This window comes from Penicillium samsonianum (assembly GCF_028829775.1).
Source record: "Penicillium samsonianum strain IBT 33392 chromosome Unknown utg000005l_segment0_segment0, whole genome shotgun sequence".
Taxonomy (NCBI): Eukaryota; Fungi; Ascomycota; class Eurotiomycetes; order Eurotiales; family Aspergillaceae; genus Penicillium; species Penicillium samsonianum.
Window position 1 is genome coordinate 101,986 of NW_026643263.1, and position 18,312 is coordinate 120,297.

Below are 18,312 nucleotides of genomic sequence, written 5' to 3' on the forward strand. Positions count from 1 at the left end.
GATTGGCGGTTATACCCAAATAGGAAGGCCCGCCAGTTCTTGGCGTTCTCCACGTCAGCGGCGAATTGTCGGCAAATCACCCCCGCTTGGGGGGTCACGGAGGTCACCACGGTCCATATATATTGTGTTATCCTGGTCTATTCCATGATCCATGTTTTCTGATCTCAAATCGTTTATGCAAAATGGCTGCCACTGAGAAACGCCCTGAGATCATCGAGCTTGCTCGGGGACTGACAGGAGTGCCCTTCTGCGAGGACTATGAGCGTATGGTATCTGGAATGATGTATGTATCATTGACGATATATTTTACACCCTTACGGGATGGATTGTTGACTGTTTAGGTACAACCCTAACATCCCAAAATTGCAAGAGGCGCGGCATCTGTGCCGGGGACTTGCTGCAGACTTCAACAATCTGGACACAAAGACTGTGACATATGACAAGATCGGCGACAAGCGTCTTGAGTTATTGCGAAAACTAGTCGGCAAAGTTGGAGATGGAACATTCATCGAGCCACCATTTTTGCCAGACTACGGATGCAATACTATGATCGGAAAGGATTGCTTCTTCAACTGGAAGTGAGTCTCCCTTTCCCCCCATGTCGCATTGAAACTCACCAACAATTGCTAGCGTCACTATACTAGACACCAGCCTAGTTGTAATCGGTGACCGTGTACAGATTGGCACTGGAGTCAGTATCATCACCGCTGGCCATGATACCAGCATTCTTTCTCGCCGCAAGTTCGTCGAGTTCGGCCATCCGATTTTTATCGAAGATGACTGCTGGATTGGAAGCAATGTGATTATTCTTCCTGGTGTACGAATTGGCCAGGGCTCAACAATTGGAGCCGGATCGGTTGTCACCAAGGATATCCCGCCATTCTCTGTCGCCGTTGGCACTCCTTGCCGCGTGAAGAAGACAATTCCATCTGCGGAAGAGGAGGAGCAGGATCCCGGTAATCAGTACCGCGGTTTGGTTCGTGAGGACCGATAGAACTACCTAGGTTGGTTTAGAGTCGAATAGAATTAGAGAATAGTACCCATCTTCCTTGTTCTCGACCTGATACCAAAAACCGCTACTACCATATCGGAAGTTATGGTGAAATCGAACAAGTATTTACATACTTGGTATTGGGCCTATAGACTGACTGAGCGGGAAATTTTCTATCTCACCAATTAATGTTACTACCTCTTGGTATTCCGTATGAAAACCGACTGTATACTGTAAATACTCAGTACGCACTTCTTCTAGGAAGGAGACTCTTTTGGAAGCAAGGTGAATGGATAGATCAATGAAAGAAACATAATCAGCGAGGAAGAGATTGTAGAGTTCGAAGAGAGAAGATACACAAGTAGTGAGAAAATCCATTTATTATTCCACACTCCATACCTGCTCACATTCTTTTACTTCCCTCTCACTTGCACCTGTGCTCGTTCCTCTCTCCCCCACACGACCACCACAACTTGCACTTCCAAGGTTGTACATAACCCTTACTCACTCCACGTTCTCACGTGTGAGACATAGGCCTCATCGTCGAGGCACTGCAAAGAGCGCCACAATCAGATGAAATTGCCGCGCACAATCGCGTTTTGACCCATTTCCGTAATGCGACGCAACGACAGGCGAACAGCGTGACGTGGGTTCGAATGTACGATTCGCAGCGTGCCCACGCATACAGCTCAGCCGAGCACCCAGCTGGAGACAGATGACAGCAGCAACTAAGGTGACACGTCCTGATAAAGGAAGGATTGAGGGGGACACATCGTGTTTTGGGGATTATGGATCATGTACTCCGTACATACAGCACAGCTTCTACTATCCCAGTCGAGGTCGACCGACCCTCAGAGTGTCGGCAGATATGACCAGCCCGCTGCGTCCTGGGTGGAACCTGGGTCATATTTCCCTCTGTAGTAGATAGGCAGCATCAGATACAGACAATGCTATCTATCGTCTTATTCCTTTTCCAGTCTGGTAGTAACCTGATGCGCACAAGCGTGCTATCTGCCAACACCCCGAAATTTTGCAGCCTAGATGAGAGAAGAGAGAGCTCATTGCCAAGGTACGTTCCTTGAGCAGCACTGTTAAAAATGCCCAAGAGTTCTTTCCGGACTCCTATCAAAGGCACCAAGCAGTGAAACTTTGGAATAATCAATCGTTGAAAAAGCCTTCGAAACGTTAGTAACCCACACTTGACAGACTAGGGTGAATTATTTTGAGAAAAGACCTATACTTAAAGTCTATAGATAGATTCTAGTTTTACCACTAAGGGCTACACCCCGAATTATTTATTTTTTAGCTGGACACTACAGTCCTGACGTAGATGATGTTTGATTTCTTTCCTATTGGAAGGCCGTGAGTTGGCTTCCAAGTGCTAGATAGCTGCGCTGCAGCTATAGCTATAGCCGATGCATAATGCCAGCATCCTGGAAGGCTAGCCCGCAGACGGACTTAACCAGGTGCTTAAGGGAGACCCAATTGTGCTGTAAATGGCCTGGTCGGTTGATACTTCAAGAGAGAGGTGATCGAGGCTGAAGAACTCACTCGTACCAGGCGACTAACACCTAATTCCCGGTGTTGGTGCGTCCCAATGGATGATAATTCTTGACATTAGGTATCTTTTGTATTGCACACCCATAGAAAAGGTACAAGTGGTAGAAAAACTATAAACACCCATTTTTCTCAATCCTCGTATGTAGAAACTAAAGCTTTCTATCACTTCTAGTATACAAACTCATTATTTTCTTTTTCAAAAAAACCTCGAAGACAACGTGTATGATTTACAATTTCCCAGTTAGTTCGAGGGAAATGGATGTTACTTTTCTACCACTCGTACCATTTCTATAGGTGTGCCATACAGAAGATACCTAATGTCAAGAATTATCATCCAGTGGGATGCACTAACACCGGGAAGTAGGTGTTAGGCGGAAATTGATAGAACTTCCGAAGGCCCATAACCTGTTAATAACGGTCTACAGAGAGTGAGATATCTAATTGCGTGGTTGGGTTGAGAGCAATTGAATTGCTAAGGAAGCTAAGTTCCGGTGTTGTCTATGAAATCCTAACATGAGAGCACCTCGTACTTAAACAAGATACCTGAAACCCTTGCGCATACGTAGCGACTCGTCTGGGTGCTCGAGAATATCATTCTCAGTAGAATCCTCTCTACCAACATCAGCAAGCTCACCCTCCTCGAGCTGGTGGTTCAAGCCGAGCAGCATTGAGCGGAAATACCAGCATCCGCCGATTGTGACACCGAACATGGCCAGCACGATTCCGTAGCTGGAACGGTAGCCATTGGCTTCCAAGTCCCAGACGTACGAGCCAGCGACGTTGCCCAGTTGACTGAAGGCGTTGATCATGGCAATGGCGACGGCTCGCTTAGCGGGAGGACGGGGGAATGAAGAACTGATCCATGAGTAGAATACGATGAATCCTGCGTAGGAACCAGCCTGCAGGAATAGTGCGACATAGCGAGCGGCAACGTTGTGGGTGGTCATGCAGATGATGAAACCGACGGCTCCCATGCAGATCGGACCGATAATGTGCCAGACCTTTTCTTGTGTTTTGTCCGCGTGCCATGCGTTTATGACGGAGACAATGCATGAGAAAAGCCAGGGTGGAGCGCTCATCAGCAGAGTCGGGACATATGCGAATCCGAGAGTGCCAGTGAGGGTAGGCTATGCAGCAAGTCAGTAAAAAGTCCCAATTGGTTTTTTGATATGAAAAGACTTACGAAGAAAGCATTGAAGCTAAGGCCCACCACATAAGCGACAAAGGTAATCATCATCACATAAATCTTTTTGTCTTTCAAAGCCATGAGTAGTCCTCCAAAGGCACCAAGTTCTTCACTATCGGTGTCAGCCTCGCCGACATCCTCGAGCATGCGAAGTTGCGCAACTTGGCGCTCTTCCTCGGTGAAGCCACGCGCATTGTGCGGCAGGTCGGGCAAGATGAACGCAGCAAGGATGGCGAGGAACATAGTCACCGAGCCTTCGATCCAGAAGAGCCAGCGCCACGCGGCATGGCCCATAACGCCTTGCATATTGGATAGGACACCAGCACCAACGAGTGCAGAGAATGCATTGGAGATGAGGTTACCACAGAACAAGATGGCGTTCCGGGTAGTCAGTTCGCGGCGCGTGTACCACTTGGAGAGGATGAGCAGGGCACCGGGCAGGAAGGCTGCCTCGACGAAACCCAGTAGGAAACGGACAGCCACCATGTCACCAAAGCTCTTGGTATTGCCAGACAAGGTGGAGATAACGCCCCACAATAACATAGCCACGGCAATGTAGAGCGAGGGCCGGCTGATGCGGTTGATGAACATGTTGGAAGGGACCTGCATGATAATGTAGCCGACGTAGAGGATACTCAAGCATGTCGAGTACTCGGTGTTGGTCAGGTTCAGATCTTCCTGCAAACCCTTGAGACGAGCCGCAGCCATATTGTTTCTATCCAAGTAGTTCATGACTTTTTAAAAAGAATTAGTCACGTGAATCTTATATATACACCACCAAAGAGGGTACTCACCATAGATGGCGACAAAAAGACTGCACCGGGCATCGAGCTTGCGCTTAAGCTTCTTCTCGACGACTATCCGGCGTGCTGGATCCATTTGAGGCAGGCCATCTTGCTGTGGGGAGGCAATGTGTTCGACATTTTCAACCCGTTCCTTTTCGGTCTCGAGCTCTATCCGGTCACGGTTTTCCCGTGAGATATCGTCCCCCATTTTAGTGTGTATGTGAGAGAGATATCGAGCAATGCCAAATAATCCGGGGATCAGACAAGGGTACAAGAGCAGATTCTTGCATTTAAGAGGAAACAAAAACCCTTCTCATGGTTCATCCCGCGCTAGTATTTTTCCCCGGTACCCCCACGCCCACATCGTATGTGCATCGTACGCGGGGGGGTCGTAGTGGGGTTGGCCGACTCGGCATCCGAGAACAGCAAACGTTCCGAGGAAGCCATCTAATTGGATCGAATTGAAGGGGAATATGAGGGGGGAAACTTCACCCCGTGTTATATTCTCGGCACGGGAATTTCTTTTAGGGGTCACAGGGTCACGGGATGGATTTCACGGGGCTCTCGGGCTTCACTGGCCGTACACTGGCACGGGACACAAAGAAAAATACCGAAAACCCCACAAAAGACCAAGAAAAACGGAAGAAACCGGCCAACAAAAAGAAGCCAGAAAAGTCAGAAAAGTCAGTAAAAGCCGATATCCACACGGAATCCAAGTTCGGCATACGGCATATGGCCAATCCCCTACTTCCCCGCCTCTCCGCAGTTTTTTTCTCTCTCTTTTCTCTCACCGGAGTTTTTAATGAGATCATATCCCCGCAAAGCTATTGTAATTTGAGTCCAAAATAACGTGGGGAAAGACATACAGAATATGCAACATTCTATCTCAAACCGGGGCATACGGTTTGGTGTATCGCGGACGTCATCCGAGAAAAACCTTGACAAATCGATACTCGACCTTCTCTCCACTAGAGGATTTTTACATTCCAAGCTCAACCGGCATTCGTCCGGCACCCCACGTTCGGTCTGCCGATATTTTGCCGCTTTCCCAGTCTAGTGTCTAGTGCCTAGTTTCTAGTGGTTTACATGTGGTAGATGGACACCAGTGGCTTCGGCCTGCTCCGTCAGCTCAATTTCCTCCATGCCGTCATCCTCATGCCATCCCTCTCGATCATCCTTGACCAGTCGGACAAAGCAGACGTCAAGTATAAGTGCTACAGCACTGATGGCAACACCGAACAAAAGTGCCGCTCGATACCCCATGATTTGGCTACCCGAGCGGCGGGCAATTTGCACCTCAATGGTGGATGCAAACCCCAGTCCGAGACTGTTCCCGTATAGATTCAATGTGCCAATAACGGACGCGGCAATCCCCTGCTGATTTCGACGGACGGAGTTACTGGCAATGATCTGGCCAGCCGTGTACACGAAATCCGGGCAGAATGAGAAGAGAACCACGGAAGGGAAAATCTGGGGCCAGTATGATTGGTGAATTGGCACGGTCGCCATGAGCACATTGGAAATTAAGATTGTGACGGTTCCAATGGCCAGGATCCATTGTGCTGCCATTCGCGGAATCATCCATGCTGCGAGACAGGCCGCGCCCGTGGCGCAGATCACGAATGGGGTCCAGCCCACGGCAAATTGCAGGGGAGACCAGTGCCAGACCTTTTGGAGCCATAGTACCTGGTACCAGATCAAGGTTCCTACGGCCATATAATTGAGAAGCACGACTAAAAGTAGCATGAGGAAGGATGGAGCTTTGAAGATGTCGAGTGGCATGATCGGCTCCGCGGCGTAGTTCCTTTCCCAAAGCAAAAAGCCCCCGAATAATATGATTGAGCTGATCAGGAGAACTATCTCATAGGGGGTTGACCAACCGACACTCGGTGCTTGACTGTGGAAATGTTAATATGCAATGTATCGGATTGCTATCAACAACTTACTTCCAAACAAAGTTGAACAGGATCAACGAGCTTGTTCCAAGAGCAGATCCAATACAGTCGATCTTTCCATGTCGATCGACCGGTGGTTCTCGCGGACTCAGAGCCCAGAGAGGAGTGAATGTAATAACACCAAGGCAGGCACTGTGTTACCAAGGCATTATTAGTACTTCTGATCCGGGTCCACGGGATGTATCAACCTACATGAAGATGAAAAACCACTTCCATTCTGTCCGCTCTAGAAAAGCACCCAAAAACAAGGCCCCAAAATATCCTCCTACTGGTGCGGACGCACCAAAGAGACCCAGACTGAGATTTCGCACGCGACCGGGGGGTTGGTGCTGGATATCATAGCCACTGCGTTAGGCATGATCAATGCTCCTCCAAGACCAGCTAGAGCCCGCATCGTGACAAAGGCGAAGAAGTTGTTACAAAAGGCATTGGCTAGAGTACAGATGGTGAGCCAGACACCCCCAGCTAGAACGAGTTCTCGGTGGCCATAAACATCTCCCAATCGACCACTAACCAACACAAAGGTACCTTGGGTTAGACTACATTTATGTTAGTGAGGCAGTCTATTATGAATATCTCGATGTCTGTGCCTTACGCATAGCTAGCAGCAATCCACGAGGCGTAGGTGTCTTTCACACCTAATGACTCACTCAAGGCGCTTCCTCCAGCAATGCCTGCAAAATTGACTGTCATCTAGTACTGTCAGTATTGGGGGGTTTTCTGCTCTGAAGAAAGTTGATGATCCCGACTATACCTGTACAAGATTAGCCAGAACAAGCAATGCAGTAATGACCACTCGACGCGATTTGGTCGTCCGACTGGGCACCGCCCGTTCAAAGACAGGTTGCCCATCTCTGGGAGTGGAGTTGTCTTCTACAGAAACCTGCGTGGCTGGAACATGTTCGGCTGGGGTTGCAGGGGTCGGGTTAAGCTCGTGGGGTACAGTAGACGATGCGACGTGCTTGATGTCATGGTGAAGAGCATGTAAGAGCGACATGGTGTGATAGTAACAGATAAGAATGTTTCCTATTCTTTTTGAATGTTGGAAATAAACTGAATCGAAGAACCGGGGTAAACTAAGTAGACACCATCGTGCGGGGGACCCGGGTCCAAGCTACTAATCTGGCCGTAGACGTGACTCCTTTGACTCATTCTCGATGAGATCACAATCCAATTGGGTGTGCATTCATGTCTGCAACTCTGATTGATCAGCATGGCGGTGCTAGATCCGTGTGCGGAAATGCGGAAATTCAAATACAAATCTCCAATGTGCCTACACATCTATGTATACTTGGAGATGAACTTTCATATAGAGAAGAAATTGTCAGACAAGACTATGACTTAGAGGTAGAATACTGTATTACTTTCCAAAGAAATATATATTAGTAGTGAACCTGATATATATCGGTCAACTAAATTGCGGTAATACTTCGCCTTACATATCGACACGTACGTACATCCTAGCTACCTAAAGCGCCAGTGGATTGGGTTCCAGACATTGCACGATATACAATCGCGTGGATAACCAATGCCCTAGAAAACAACTGACATTGGACCAATCTGATCGGGTTCCTCGGCACGGTGGTGCAAGCAGCAACGAGATGCCATGTTGGTGATATCCAATGTATCAGCAGCATACGGTACGTGAAAGGGACAGATCTGAATTCCTTTGTTAAAAGCAACGGACGCGCTTGTCGAGTTTATACACTTCCCGATGAGAGAGTGATCGGAATCACTGACAGCCCACATACATTGTTCACCAACCGGAATTTTAGAATTGATATGCAGGGAGTATGTATGCCTTCTTTGATCAACATATTATTACGGGCCCACAGCTCCTTGATGACCCCCTTCATCACTTCCCTGACAAGTGGCTATGCAAGTGATTGACGACCCCGCTCGACTGGAGGGGGTTTGAACCCGAGGATAGGAAAAAGCACCTTGGTCCAAAGGGATTTGACAAATGGAGACTGAATTACCTGAAGAACGAGAACCTGCGACGGGGGAAGATTGAACAGGTTTGGGACCTGCGGAAGAAGGCGGGAACACTAAAATACAAGAGCTACATACTCTATCTATAGAAACAGAGAAGGTAGCCTACAGAATATCATACCACTATTGATCCATCTGTTCCACCCCACAGAGACTAATTCCCATCAATCTTAACCAAATTGAGGTGCTGCAGAGCCTTCGAAGGTTAAGTGACTGCACTATCTTATACCCCAAGAGTTGATCGAGGCTTCAAAAGGTACTACGACTCGGACTTTCTGCATGGGCTGTCCACGGGTATTGATAGATCCAACCCGGTCAGACTAAGCACAGCTGCCACTTGGTCATCCTCCACACATATAAAGTAATTCTATCCAGACGTGGAAAGTATTCATCAATTTGTCCACGAAACGCTATATAAGGAGGTTTGGGCATACTATAACTAGCATAATCCTGGCCATGTGGGTGGATTTCATGAGATGTTTATCATGAAAAATGGTGGATATGAGAGTACATATATGTATGTAAATTGCCATCCAATTCTCTTTGAAAGAGGCGAGGTGAAAGGCAATAGTCGCAATACCAGCGAAAAAACTGGATAAGGGCACTAGTCAGTAATGATACTCTGGGTTTACTTTCCACTCGGTAGCCCTTTGTGACCGGCCTCCACTCACCAATACCATTATTTCTTTACTTTTCCATTTGCATCTCCGTTTGCAACCTCCGGTATAGGGATTGGCCCTCCTGGAGAGTTCCCCAGTCTCGCCGTCAAAACCTCGACGCCTGTTTCCGTGACAAGCATGGTATGTTCTATCAATTTCAAGTTAGGATCTAGAGCCAGCAATAGGCCTCTGAAAGGTCTGTACGCACCGAATTGTGCCGTCCGTTTGCCGTCCACCGTAACGTTTGTCCAGTCATCTGGCCAATATACTTCTCGGTTGCCGCCCAAAGCTAGGATAGGTTCAATCGTGAATGTCATGCCAGGTTTACATGTTCCCACAGCCTTGTTCTTCGCGTAGTGGGGGATCCAAGGAGGAGGGTGAAATTCCGAGTTGATACCGTGGCCGCCCCAAGTCTTGACAACGACAAGGCCCCTAGAGGCCGCATGCTTCTCAATAATCTTGCCAAACTCTCGAATGGGTACACCTGGTTTGATTATCTCGATAGCCATGTCCAGGGCCTGCCGCGTTGTTTCGACAAGTCTGATCGAGTCCGGATCCGCTTTGGCCTTGTCACCAATATAGTAGGTCTCATTCACATCGGCATGATATCCACCGTGGTACAGAGAAATGTCGAGGTTGAGAATGTCGCCATCAAGAAGAACTCGCTGATCGGGGATTCCGTGGCACACAACCTCATTTGGAGATGTGCACAATGACTTGGGAAAGTGGTTGTAGTTAAGCGGAGAAGGATATGACTGCCTTATGTTTTAGCGAAAAACTTGAAATGTTTCACACAGGAGTGAAAGTAGACTCCACTCACCTCTCGCTCGACGCAGGCATTGTGGCAGATTTCATCCAGATAATCAGTGGTCACGCCAGGCTTCATCGCCGCAGCAGTTATGTCGAGTACTTCTCGAGCCAGCCTGCACACCTTGCGCATCGCCTCCTGACCCTTTACATCCAAGAGGTCGCATTTTGTCCTGCTCAAGCGCATCTCACGCTGTGGAATGCCAGTCTTGGCCCAGTCGGGATGCTTGATTGTTTTGGGCACAAGTCGTCGCGGGGAGAGTGGGTATACGGGTCTAACAGAGCCAGTGTATGGGTATCCCGGAAAGGGGTCGTAAAGTTGGCCAGCTATACCGCGATTAGAGAACAAAGCCATGAGTAATTGGTGCATGCCACCTAGATGAGGTAGCTACCATTTTGTGTTTTATGCATCACCTTATGGGTGGTCTGGATACGATCAATGTTAGATTTTTTTAGTTAGAAGAATGTCCACGCGGATGTAACCGACCCAATTCCTCTTGAAGCAGTCTTGATCGCAGAAGTAGCTGCCTTTGAGACCCAACTTCAGACACGTCGGGCATTGCAAGGTCCCAGCTTTATTGTTGCAATCGGTCCCAGAGCACTGTTTCTCGGGATCGGACATTGTTGCAATTTGAGATTTGAGCTCTGATGAGTCGCAGGGGGAGAGATACGAGGACTATAGGAGGACTGCTTGTAGTGAATCAGATTTTGCGAAATGTCTTGTTGGGTTGCAGCACTAGTACAACATCCATACAAGCCCGATCCACTTTCACGTGACCATCAACACTCCGAACCACATTTTTGACACAAAGCATGGAAAGGTGCCCAGGCTCGCCCCCCGGGGGCCATGGATCTGTGGCCCACTTTCCTATTCGATCACTCACGTGGATTGTGCAAAATGGAATTAATTCACCATTTATACAGGGCCTGAGGAGATCGAGGCTGATCTGGCGGGTTCAGGTGAGCGCATAGGGGCCAGCCAAGGGTAAGGACAAGTCGCCGTCGCCGCCCTTGAAACTCCGATGTCAATCGCCGATAGAGAGGGCCATCATGGTGGAGCTGAAAGCGATAGTAGTCTGAAGATGCAAGATTATACTGGAAAGCAGGGTCGATCTCATTAGGAGCGTGGCAGAGGACAGAGGATACCATGGACCGATTATCACAAAGGTGGTCATGAAAGGCGCTGACCTGTAGGGTGAGCTGGGCCCGATTCAGTTTCCTAAGGAGGTGGGCGGAGAGTTTTATAACGTGGTCCTGGTATTCGGGCTCCAAAGGGATCGCCGTCTCTAGTGTGCTGGTCTAAAGTTAGAGTCAATGGCCCATATTGGGCCGGTGCGACTGAATTTCTGACCTCGGTCAAAAAAGCGCAGTGCAGAGGACTTACCAGTAGAAGGGAGGTTGGGGGAAAGCAAAGAAACCTTGGAAGGTTTGAAGCAGGTGAGAAGTCGAATTTATACCTGTGGACTCAAAAGAGTACTATTTTTTGAATATTTTTGGGTGTCTTTTGATCTAGTTAGTGTTATAACTACCTAGGTAGAACTATAGCCAAGGGTATTAGGGGTTATCAAAATACTGAAAAGTTTCTAGTCTTGTCATGCTTTGAGGCAAACAGTCATATTAATACAGCATAAGATGCCCTTTTCAATCTCATGATCTAATTTCAAATTACAATGCCTTCTTTCCTGCGTCCGCTTGTTGCTGGGCAACAATGTATCCAACCGCACGGGCAATTCCCTCATCCAAGGGCACAACAGGCAAGTAAGCCAGGCGGTACTTGGCCTTCTCAGTCGAGTAGTAACGAGTCATGCATGAGTATCGCACTGTCCGGGCAGTGAGACGCGGGGTCTTGCCAAACAATCCCATGACAGTCTCAGCGAGACCACCCACAGTCTCAAGGAGACCCTCGGGCAGAGCCCAAACCTGTTCCGGCTCAACGACGCGGTTGATCAGAGCCCACATGGCACGGGTGACGTCCCAGAAATAGACGGGGGAATCGTTGGTGATGTTGAAAGCCTCGCCGTCCACGCGCTCGTAGTCAAGGGGCCCGCCCTTGCCAGCTGCGAGAAGGTCATAGCTCGCGAGAAGCCGGTGCGCAGCAAGCAGGTGGCCGTAAGCCACGTTGCCAACGTAGGTGAAATCGAACAGGTTGTTGTTCTCACCGAGCTGCATCCGTAGCACTCTGTCCGAAGCCTGGGATCCGTGCTCCAGGATCTTGTGTGTGACTGTTGTATCCTTCTCTCCATGGATTCCGGCCGGGCGGATAGCGGTTGTCAGCATCTCATTGGGGGACTTCTTGTTGTACTTCAGGACGAGTTCTTCGGCATCGGCCTTAATAGACGCAAGGGGTCTGATTAGTGATTGATCCCGATTTAACTCCGTTTAGAATAATAATAAAAACTCACCTTAGTCTCGGAGTAGTACTCCTTCTGCGCAGGACCCCGGATGTAGGGCCATTCCTCATTGACATTCTTCAAATCACTCTGTGTGTCGTGGACCACGGAGCTGGAGCTAGTGTAGACAAACGCCTTGCACTTACCACCCCAATCGCCATGCTCGCCACCAGCGACCTCAAGGAGCGTCCGTGTTCCCTCCACATTAACCTTGTGCAACAAGGGCTTGTTGCCCTCAATCATAGATGGCGACGCAGTGTGAATAACGAGATCGGGCTTGACAGCGCGGAAAACTTCCAACATGGAGTCGATGGAGGTGATATCGCCATCGTAGTACTTGGCGCCGGGAAGACGGTTGTTGGTGGTGCGCAAGTCAACGACAGAGACAGTCGAGTGGTAATCCGGGTAGCGCGATCCCAGAGTCGGGTACTCGAAGCGCGCATCGCCGACGGGCTTCGGCAGAGCGTAACTGGGGTCGGTCTCGGAGGGGAAATTCAGCAGGTGATCGACAATGTGCCACCCCAGGAAGCCGCAGCCTCCAACCACCAGGACATTGCCCAACTCTAACGTGCGCCTTTTTGCCGACATGATGTGATTTTTTTTCGTAGGGAGATGGGGAATGGTGGTTGAATGAAAAGGGGCCGGGGAAGTTGGCGGAGATAATCAGGTGATCCGTGCGGGCTATGCCTTGAACTTGGCACTCTTCTACTTCTTCTACTTCTTCTACTTCATCTACTAAATATTGACATGAAATATTTATCTTCTGTCTTGTAATGAGCAAACTAAGTCTTATGATGCAACGGAACTGACGGTTGGTTTGTCTTCGCTAGCTACTGGTAAAAGACAACATTTGCCAAAGCATGACAGAAACCAATAATCAAGAAAAGTTGATACTTATGTATTCTTTTCAAATTCTCCATGAGACTCACTGCTGGACCCTCCATTGAGCCTCATCTCCGGGCTTTGTTGGACCAAATCGCAAGTGCCATTGAACCCTCACACTATGTCCATCACTTTCCACTTAAATCGCGCCAATTCTTTGGCCAAAGTTTTCAGACTGCATGTGGGGAAATTTTGAATGGAAATGGTATTGAACACTGCTTCAGTGATAATATATAATGCGCAGAGTGACTGGAAGAGGATGGAATTCCTTGTCTCTACTTCATGTTGTTATGGGTTTTGCAGCTTTGGAAGGTTATACACCTGGGCATCTCAGGTTGACTATCCAGGAAGGAACGACTGGCTTCTGCCTTAACCTCTACTATTTTTCATTTGCCCCTTTGAGTTCAATTTTCATCTTCTCTATTCACATTCACATTCACATTCATCGGAATCTTAATACCTTCAATATTTCATCGCAACTCCTTCAATATTGCATCGAAACTCTTTCAACATGGAGAACCCGTGGAATCGAAAGTGGACATGGGATGACACTACAGTCACCTTCGGCGTCCCCCCCTCTCGGCCTCCCAAATGCCCATATGGTGGCCAAACAAGTTCCTACTGAGGATGCTCCGATGTCGCTCGTCAATAAACGGCTTGATACTCTGACAGCACAGCTTGACAACCACAGACACAGGCTTGATGGCCTGGAAACGGACTCCCGGTCTTCGAGACACGGCTCCTTCGATATGCCCTCCAAAGTCTCAAACAAGAGGTCAGATCACGCCGGCATCCTAACACAAGCACAAAGTCATATGACTCCAGGTGCGAACATCTTGGCCGATGCCAGGGTCATCGCGGAGGGTCGGGATGACCGTAGCAAAATTCGGCGCTTGAAAGGCATCTTCAGAGACCATTATTCCGTGTCCTGGGATGAATCTCAAGTGCTGAATGAGCTGGCAATGGCTGAAACTGGCATGATTGATATCTTCAATATTCGGGCAAATCTGCACACATTTCCCAAGTGGCAGAGGCCGAAACACCGCCCACAACGCCGACAGATTCAGAAAATTTGTGACTATTGGATTGACCTTTGGCGCCATGATCCTTTGATTTCTGTTCCAGCTGAGGCCTCACGTCAACTATGGGTACTCTACAATTCGTGATTGCTATCATGCTGTGAACGAGGTTCCTGGTATGGTTATCCCCACTCTCACTGTGTGTACTTTAGCTAACCTTGCAAAGTCAAGTTCCTTCCTTTCATCAGAGAGTCTACATGAGAGCCTCAGTATTACCCAAAATCCCCCAGTTTCATCAGACTACATGGACTTTGAACGGACCATATGATTACAGTCAAAAGATGGTGACCCGTTCATCTCACTCATCCTCGCTATGGAACTGTGTCTCATGTTGTCTTTCATTATTGTCTCATCCGCGTGCTTTATGAACTTAGCAGACAGGAGCTATGCTTTGTCACAAGACGTTACAAGGGTCCTTTTTGTGTATCTATGAATGCTGTTTCATATCAATATCGATTTTCCTGTGTTAAATGGCACTCAACACCACGCGCCCCACAATCCCCGGTCTCCCCGCCATCTCGAAGGATATCACTCAAGCAAGGTAAGACATAGTGATGGCAAGAAAATGATACAGTTCGAGCGAAATAGTGTTGATAATGATAGCCGAATACTGTCATGTAGCCTGCTGTATGACACATTGCTCAGCAAATATGCACATTCCGGGACAGTGAGCTATCTCACCTCAGGACTCCTCCAGAGATGCCCGAAGCTTCCGCCTGTAGAGCCTGCGATCTAGTTCCGAACCCCAGCACAGAGCGGTTGCCTCTGGGTTCACTGTCATGAGGGGGTTGTACGGAGGATTGTCGTCTTCCAGCGTGTTGATGATGCCCTCGATGTGTTGGCCGATCTCTTCAGCATGCGAAGGAAGGTACATCAACACACCCAGCTTCGAGACACGAATGTGATACAGGGGCGACTCGACAAAGACCCGAGGTTGTTCTTCTGGGTGTCGGGGACTGATGTAAATCTTGATTTTGATGATACCGCCTTCCAGTCTGGACTCATTGCGACCAACATAGGTGAGTCTCCAGACGAACGGGTTGTCATCAACCAGTGACAGATCGATGACTTGAGGACAAGCGTTCATTTCCGCAGCAATCTGTTCATGCTGACCCCTCAATTTGACTGCAATCCCAGCATCCTCCTTGACCAGAGCAAGACCCTCCACGGGCCAGCGGTGCGTCTCTTCCATCAATCGGCCTCGAAGAGCCAACAGACGGGCTTGCAAGTCGATGTAGTTCCATTCCCCGGACATGGCATTACCATAGCCTTCAAACGGCATCTGGATGAAGGGAGTTCCTTGCCTCCGTGCCTCGTCCGCGATACCTTTCTCAATAGCGTTCTGGTAGAACTCGAGGTACCACAGGAACCGTCGCTTGCAAAAGTCGTGAAATTTGCTTTGAGTGAGAAATCCGTGTTCGGCTTCGAGTTCGACATCAGTATCTTCTTCCGCGCTGGATTCCTGACCGACCCTTGGCGCCATTCGCCGGGGAGGGGACGAAGTTTGGAAGGCTTGTTCAAGAGGTGTGATGACTGCTAGTCGTATATTCTCATGACGGATCTGGTACAAATGTGAGCATTGTCAACCTTATTCAGGCAAGATAGCGATCTTTACCTTGGATTTGTAGATCTCCATATTTTCCGTGTCGTTCGCCCTTTCGTTGTCTTCAAACCCTGGCTCCAGCGTATACGGGTTGGATGATAACAGGCTCTGAATTGACAGCATAACGGATTCGAGTCCCTGTGCAGGCGACCATTGCTCACCCCGAGAACCATGCCAAGTTCTGTTGCGATGTTCAGCGAGGCTCCATAAAAGCCATCCATGCTGTTAGACAAGCTTACCCCAAGATCGACCTGGAAATTGTCAGTATCCGGCATTGCAGAAATTCAATAATCCTCGGGGCACACTTACAAACACACCTTCCCATTAGCATACAGATTAGGACCAAACCGAGTTCGGCCCTTGTTGGTCGTCCGGATTTTCACTGCTGGAGGATTTGCTGGGTAATCTATGACCCTGTGATTTAGCAAGTGCCTGCTACGAAAGAGAAGACCATGTTACCTGACGGAATTTTGATCGAGAACTGCCAGACGATTACAATTGGTTAGCCATAGTTCAAGAAGCGTGCTCGGGCCAGCCTTGGATGGCTGGGTGGACCCTACCTCATAATAACCCAGCTCGTATGGGGTGCCTGGGGGTCCGATGATGAGAGCCTGTATATCACGAATGTTGCTTTCTTCATAACGGACAGTGAAAGCTGTACCGAGGTCAGCATGTGAGTCTCCATGCAGAATGGCTTGAAGTGTCGAAGAGCCCGGGTACGGAGTACAGAGATCTCATACCAAGTTGCTCACTCCGCTCAACCTGTCTCAATTCCTGCGACAATGCGGAGATTAGTGATTGGTCCGGGTAATTTGTCCAAATGGATCATAGTTGGAAAGGCACGTACTCGGACGAGGCGCAGAGTGCACTGGTCACCCATCTTGCAACGACTGGGGTGAGCGGATCATGCGTCCACAGGTGTGTCGTAGGGGTCGAAGAGTAGGAGCAGCTTTCGAAAACACTGATGTTTCGCAAAAGCAAGAATGGTGTCTTTAAGGAGGATGAAGAGGAGGAGGTAAAGAAGGCAAAATTAAATCAACCGGACAAATTTGGACAGTTTGTCCCTTCAACCTTCATCTTTTATCTTTCTGTTGTTTTTTTCTTTTGTATTCTGTTCTTTTCTACCTTTTCTCTTTCTTCGATGAGTTTAATTTTTCTTATATTCAAGTTCATATATTTTCTTGTCTTTGTTGTTGATTTTGTTTACCCACGTCATCTTCCAGCCTCCCATTTTCCACTGTACGGGTAATCACATCGACACCCTATTACCAGTTCACCAATGTAATGGTCAGTCTGATGAGATGGTTATTCCATGGATCTCCCTGGAAACTTTGAAAGTTACACAGAACGAACACTTACAGACTACTATGTACTAGTATATATATAGATTAATACTGTCTATGTATGGAGTATGCATGTGTTATATTGAATCTTCCTGTTAAAATCTTCCTTTGTATTTGATGTATTTCATATCCTTGGAAGATATCAAACATGCCAAATAGCATACATCGTCAAAGGTTACATAGTACCAACAGAAAATCCCGCTATATATTAGACCTTTGATGCTATTTAAGGTTGCCTCTATTACGACTAGAACACGAGAGAGAGAGAGGGAAAAGACACATCCAAACAGACTATGAGACATGACTTCTTATAGTAAATTAATGCGAAAAAATAATAAAAAAAGTAATCTGCAGAATGTTCTATAAAAAGCACACTGATGGCATAGGGGCGGTACGGAGTACACAATAAGCCGTGTCTACATGCACACAGTACACAGTGCAATATTGATTTTTGCCAAATGGTCTGATCTAATCCAATCTGATTGAATCTCCTATATACTCCAATAATGTCCAGAGTATCCAGAAAATCTCAATAATCCCCCAATATGCCAGTAGAAATGGAAATTGTATAGACCACGTGACCCAGGGTCCCAAACTAATTAGGGGGGGGGCAACAAATGCCCAAGCCATCTCCATCTCCATTCCTCCCCAGCCCACTTCTTTCCCCCTCGCCCTTGCACCTTAATTTTTTTCCTATCTTGTTCTTGGAGTCCTGGAATTTGCTGTTCAATTTGGGATGATTGTCGCCCGATAATCCCCACCCTCTGTTGGTCTCACCTTGAAAGCTCCCAATCCCCTCGAAAACCGGCCCCCGCGTCCTCTAGCCCGCGCGCTTTCAGACCCTTCGTTCACAGCAACCTTCCTTATACCGCCTCCCCAATTCGATTCCAGTGATTTGCGCGCGCCCTATCTCCGTCACTACTACATCGGCCACCCCCGCGTGTCTTTACATGGCGTGAGGGTGAGTACACTCTGGGGAACAACAGTGACCCCGGTTAAACCAGCCAAGGCATGATCTAATTTAAGAATCAGACTCGAGACCGTACGCGCCCAGCCTACCTTCAATTTCCCGCCAATCTG

General features: G+C 48.3%; 8 protein-coding genes across 8 annotated transcripts; 3 read left to right on the top strand and 5 right to left on the bottom strand.

Annotated features, from left to right (window-relative positions):
* Positions 1–182: 182 nt before the first annotated feature.
* Positions 183–994, top strand: N7471_008932 (sugar O-acetyltransferase; the record flags this gene model as incomplete). Its single annotated transcript, XM_057281651.1, has 3 exons — positions 183–283; positions 342–578; positions 631–994. 3 exons carry the CDS (start codon positions 183–185, stop codon positions 992–994), a joined length of 702 nt encoding a protein of 233 aa, XP_057132534.1.
* Positions 995–3,081: 2,087 nt separating this feature from the next.
* N7471_008933 (uncharacterized protein) lies at positions 3,082–4,730 on the bottom strand (the record flags this gene model as incomplete). The annotated part of the gene is made up of 3 exons (XM_057281652.1): positions 3,082–3,678; positions 3,735–4,471; positions 4,532–4,730. 3 exons carry the CDS (start codon positions 4,728–4,730, stop codon positions 3,082–3,084), a joined length of 1,533 nt encoding a protein of 510 aa, XP_057132535.1.
* An 866-nt stretch (positions 4,731–5,596) lies between these two features.
* N7471_008934 (uncharacterized protein) lies at positions 5,597–7,474 on the bottom strand (the record flags this gene model as incomplete). The annotated part of the gene is made up of 5 exons (XM_057281653.1): positions 5,597–6,419; positions 6,469–6,609; positions 6,747–7,016; positions 7,073–7,170; positions 7,232–7,474. 5 exons carry the CDS (start codon positions 7,472–7,474, stop codon positions 5,597–5,599), a joined length of 1,575 nt encoding a protein of 524 aa, XP_057132536.1.
* A 1,674-nt stretch (positions 7,475–9,148) lies between these two features.
* Positions 9,149–10,557, bottom strand: fpaI (putative methionine aminopeptidase, type I; the record flags this gene model as incomplete). Its single annotated transcript, XM_057281654.1, has 5 exons — positions 9,149–9,276; positions 9,337–9,883; positions 9,949–10,262; positions 10,328–10,361; positions 10,423–10,557. The coding sequence occupies 5 exons, from the start codon at positions 10,555–10,557 to the stop codon at positions 9,149–9,151; spliced, it is 1,158 nt and encodes a 385-aa protein (XP_057132537.1).
* Positions 10,558–11,524: 967 nt separating this feature from the next.
* On the bottom strand, positions 11,525–12,940 carry N7471_008936 (C-3 sterol dehydrogenase/C-4 decarboxylase). The gene is made up of 2 exons (XM_057281655.1): positions 12,338–12,940; positions 11,525–12,263 (listed from the first exon to the last, which is right to left on the bottom strand). The coding sequence occupies exons 1-2, from the start codon at positions 12,911–12,913 to the stop codon at positions 11,601–11,603; spliced, it is 1,239 nt and encodes a 412-aa protein (XP_057132538.1). The 5' UTR covers positions 12,914–12,940; the 3' UTR covers positions 11,525–11,600.
* An 866-nt stretch (positions 12,941–13,806) lies between these two features.
* Positions 13,807–14,373, top strand: N7471_008937 (uncharacterized protein; the record flags this gene model as incomplete). Its single annotated transcript, XM_057281656.1, has 1 exon — positions 13,807–14,373. The coding sequence occupies one exon, from the start codon at positions 13,807–13,809 to the stop codon at positions 14,371–14,373; it is 567 nt and encodes a 188-aa protein (XP_057132539.1).
* Positions 14,374–14,968: 595 nt separating this feature from the next.
* N7471_008938 (ubiquitin-conjugating enzyme E2) lies at positions 14,969–16,769 on the bottom strand (the record flags this gene model as incomplete). Its single annotated transcript, XM_057281657.1, has 8 exons — positions 14,969–15,847; positions 15,902–16,070; positions 16,129–16,140; positions 16,199–16,295; positions 16,349–16,370; positions 16,450–16,544; positions 16,630–16,663; positions 16,737–16,769. 8 exons carry the CDS (start codon positions 16,767–16,769, stop codon positions 14,969–14,971), a joined length of 1,341 nt encoding a protein of 446 aa, XP_057132540.1.
* A 1,080-nt stretch (positions 16,770–17,849) lies between these two features.
* N7471_008939 (uncharacterized protein) lies at positions 17,850–18,247 on the top strand (the record flags this gene model as incomplete). The annotated part of the gene is made up of 2 exons (XM_057281658.1): positions 17,850–17,956; positions 18,124–18,247. 2 exons carry the CDS (start codon positions 17,850–17,852, stop codon positions 18,245–18,247), a joined length of 231 nt encoding a protein of 76 aa, XP_057132541.1.
* Positions 18,248–18,312: the final 65 nt, after the last annotated feature.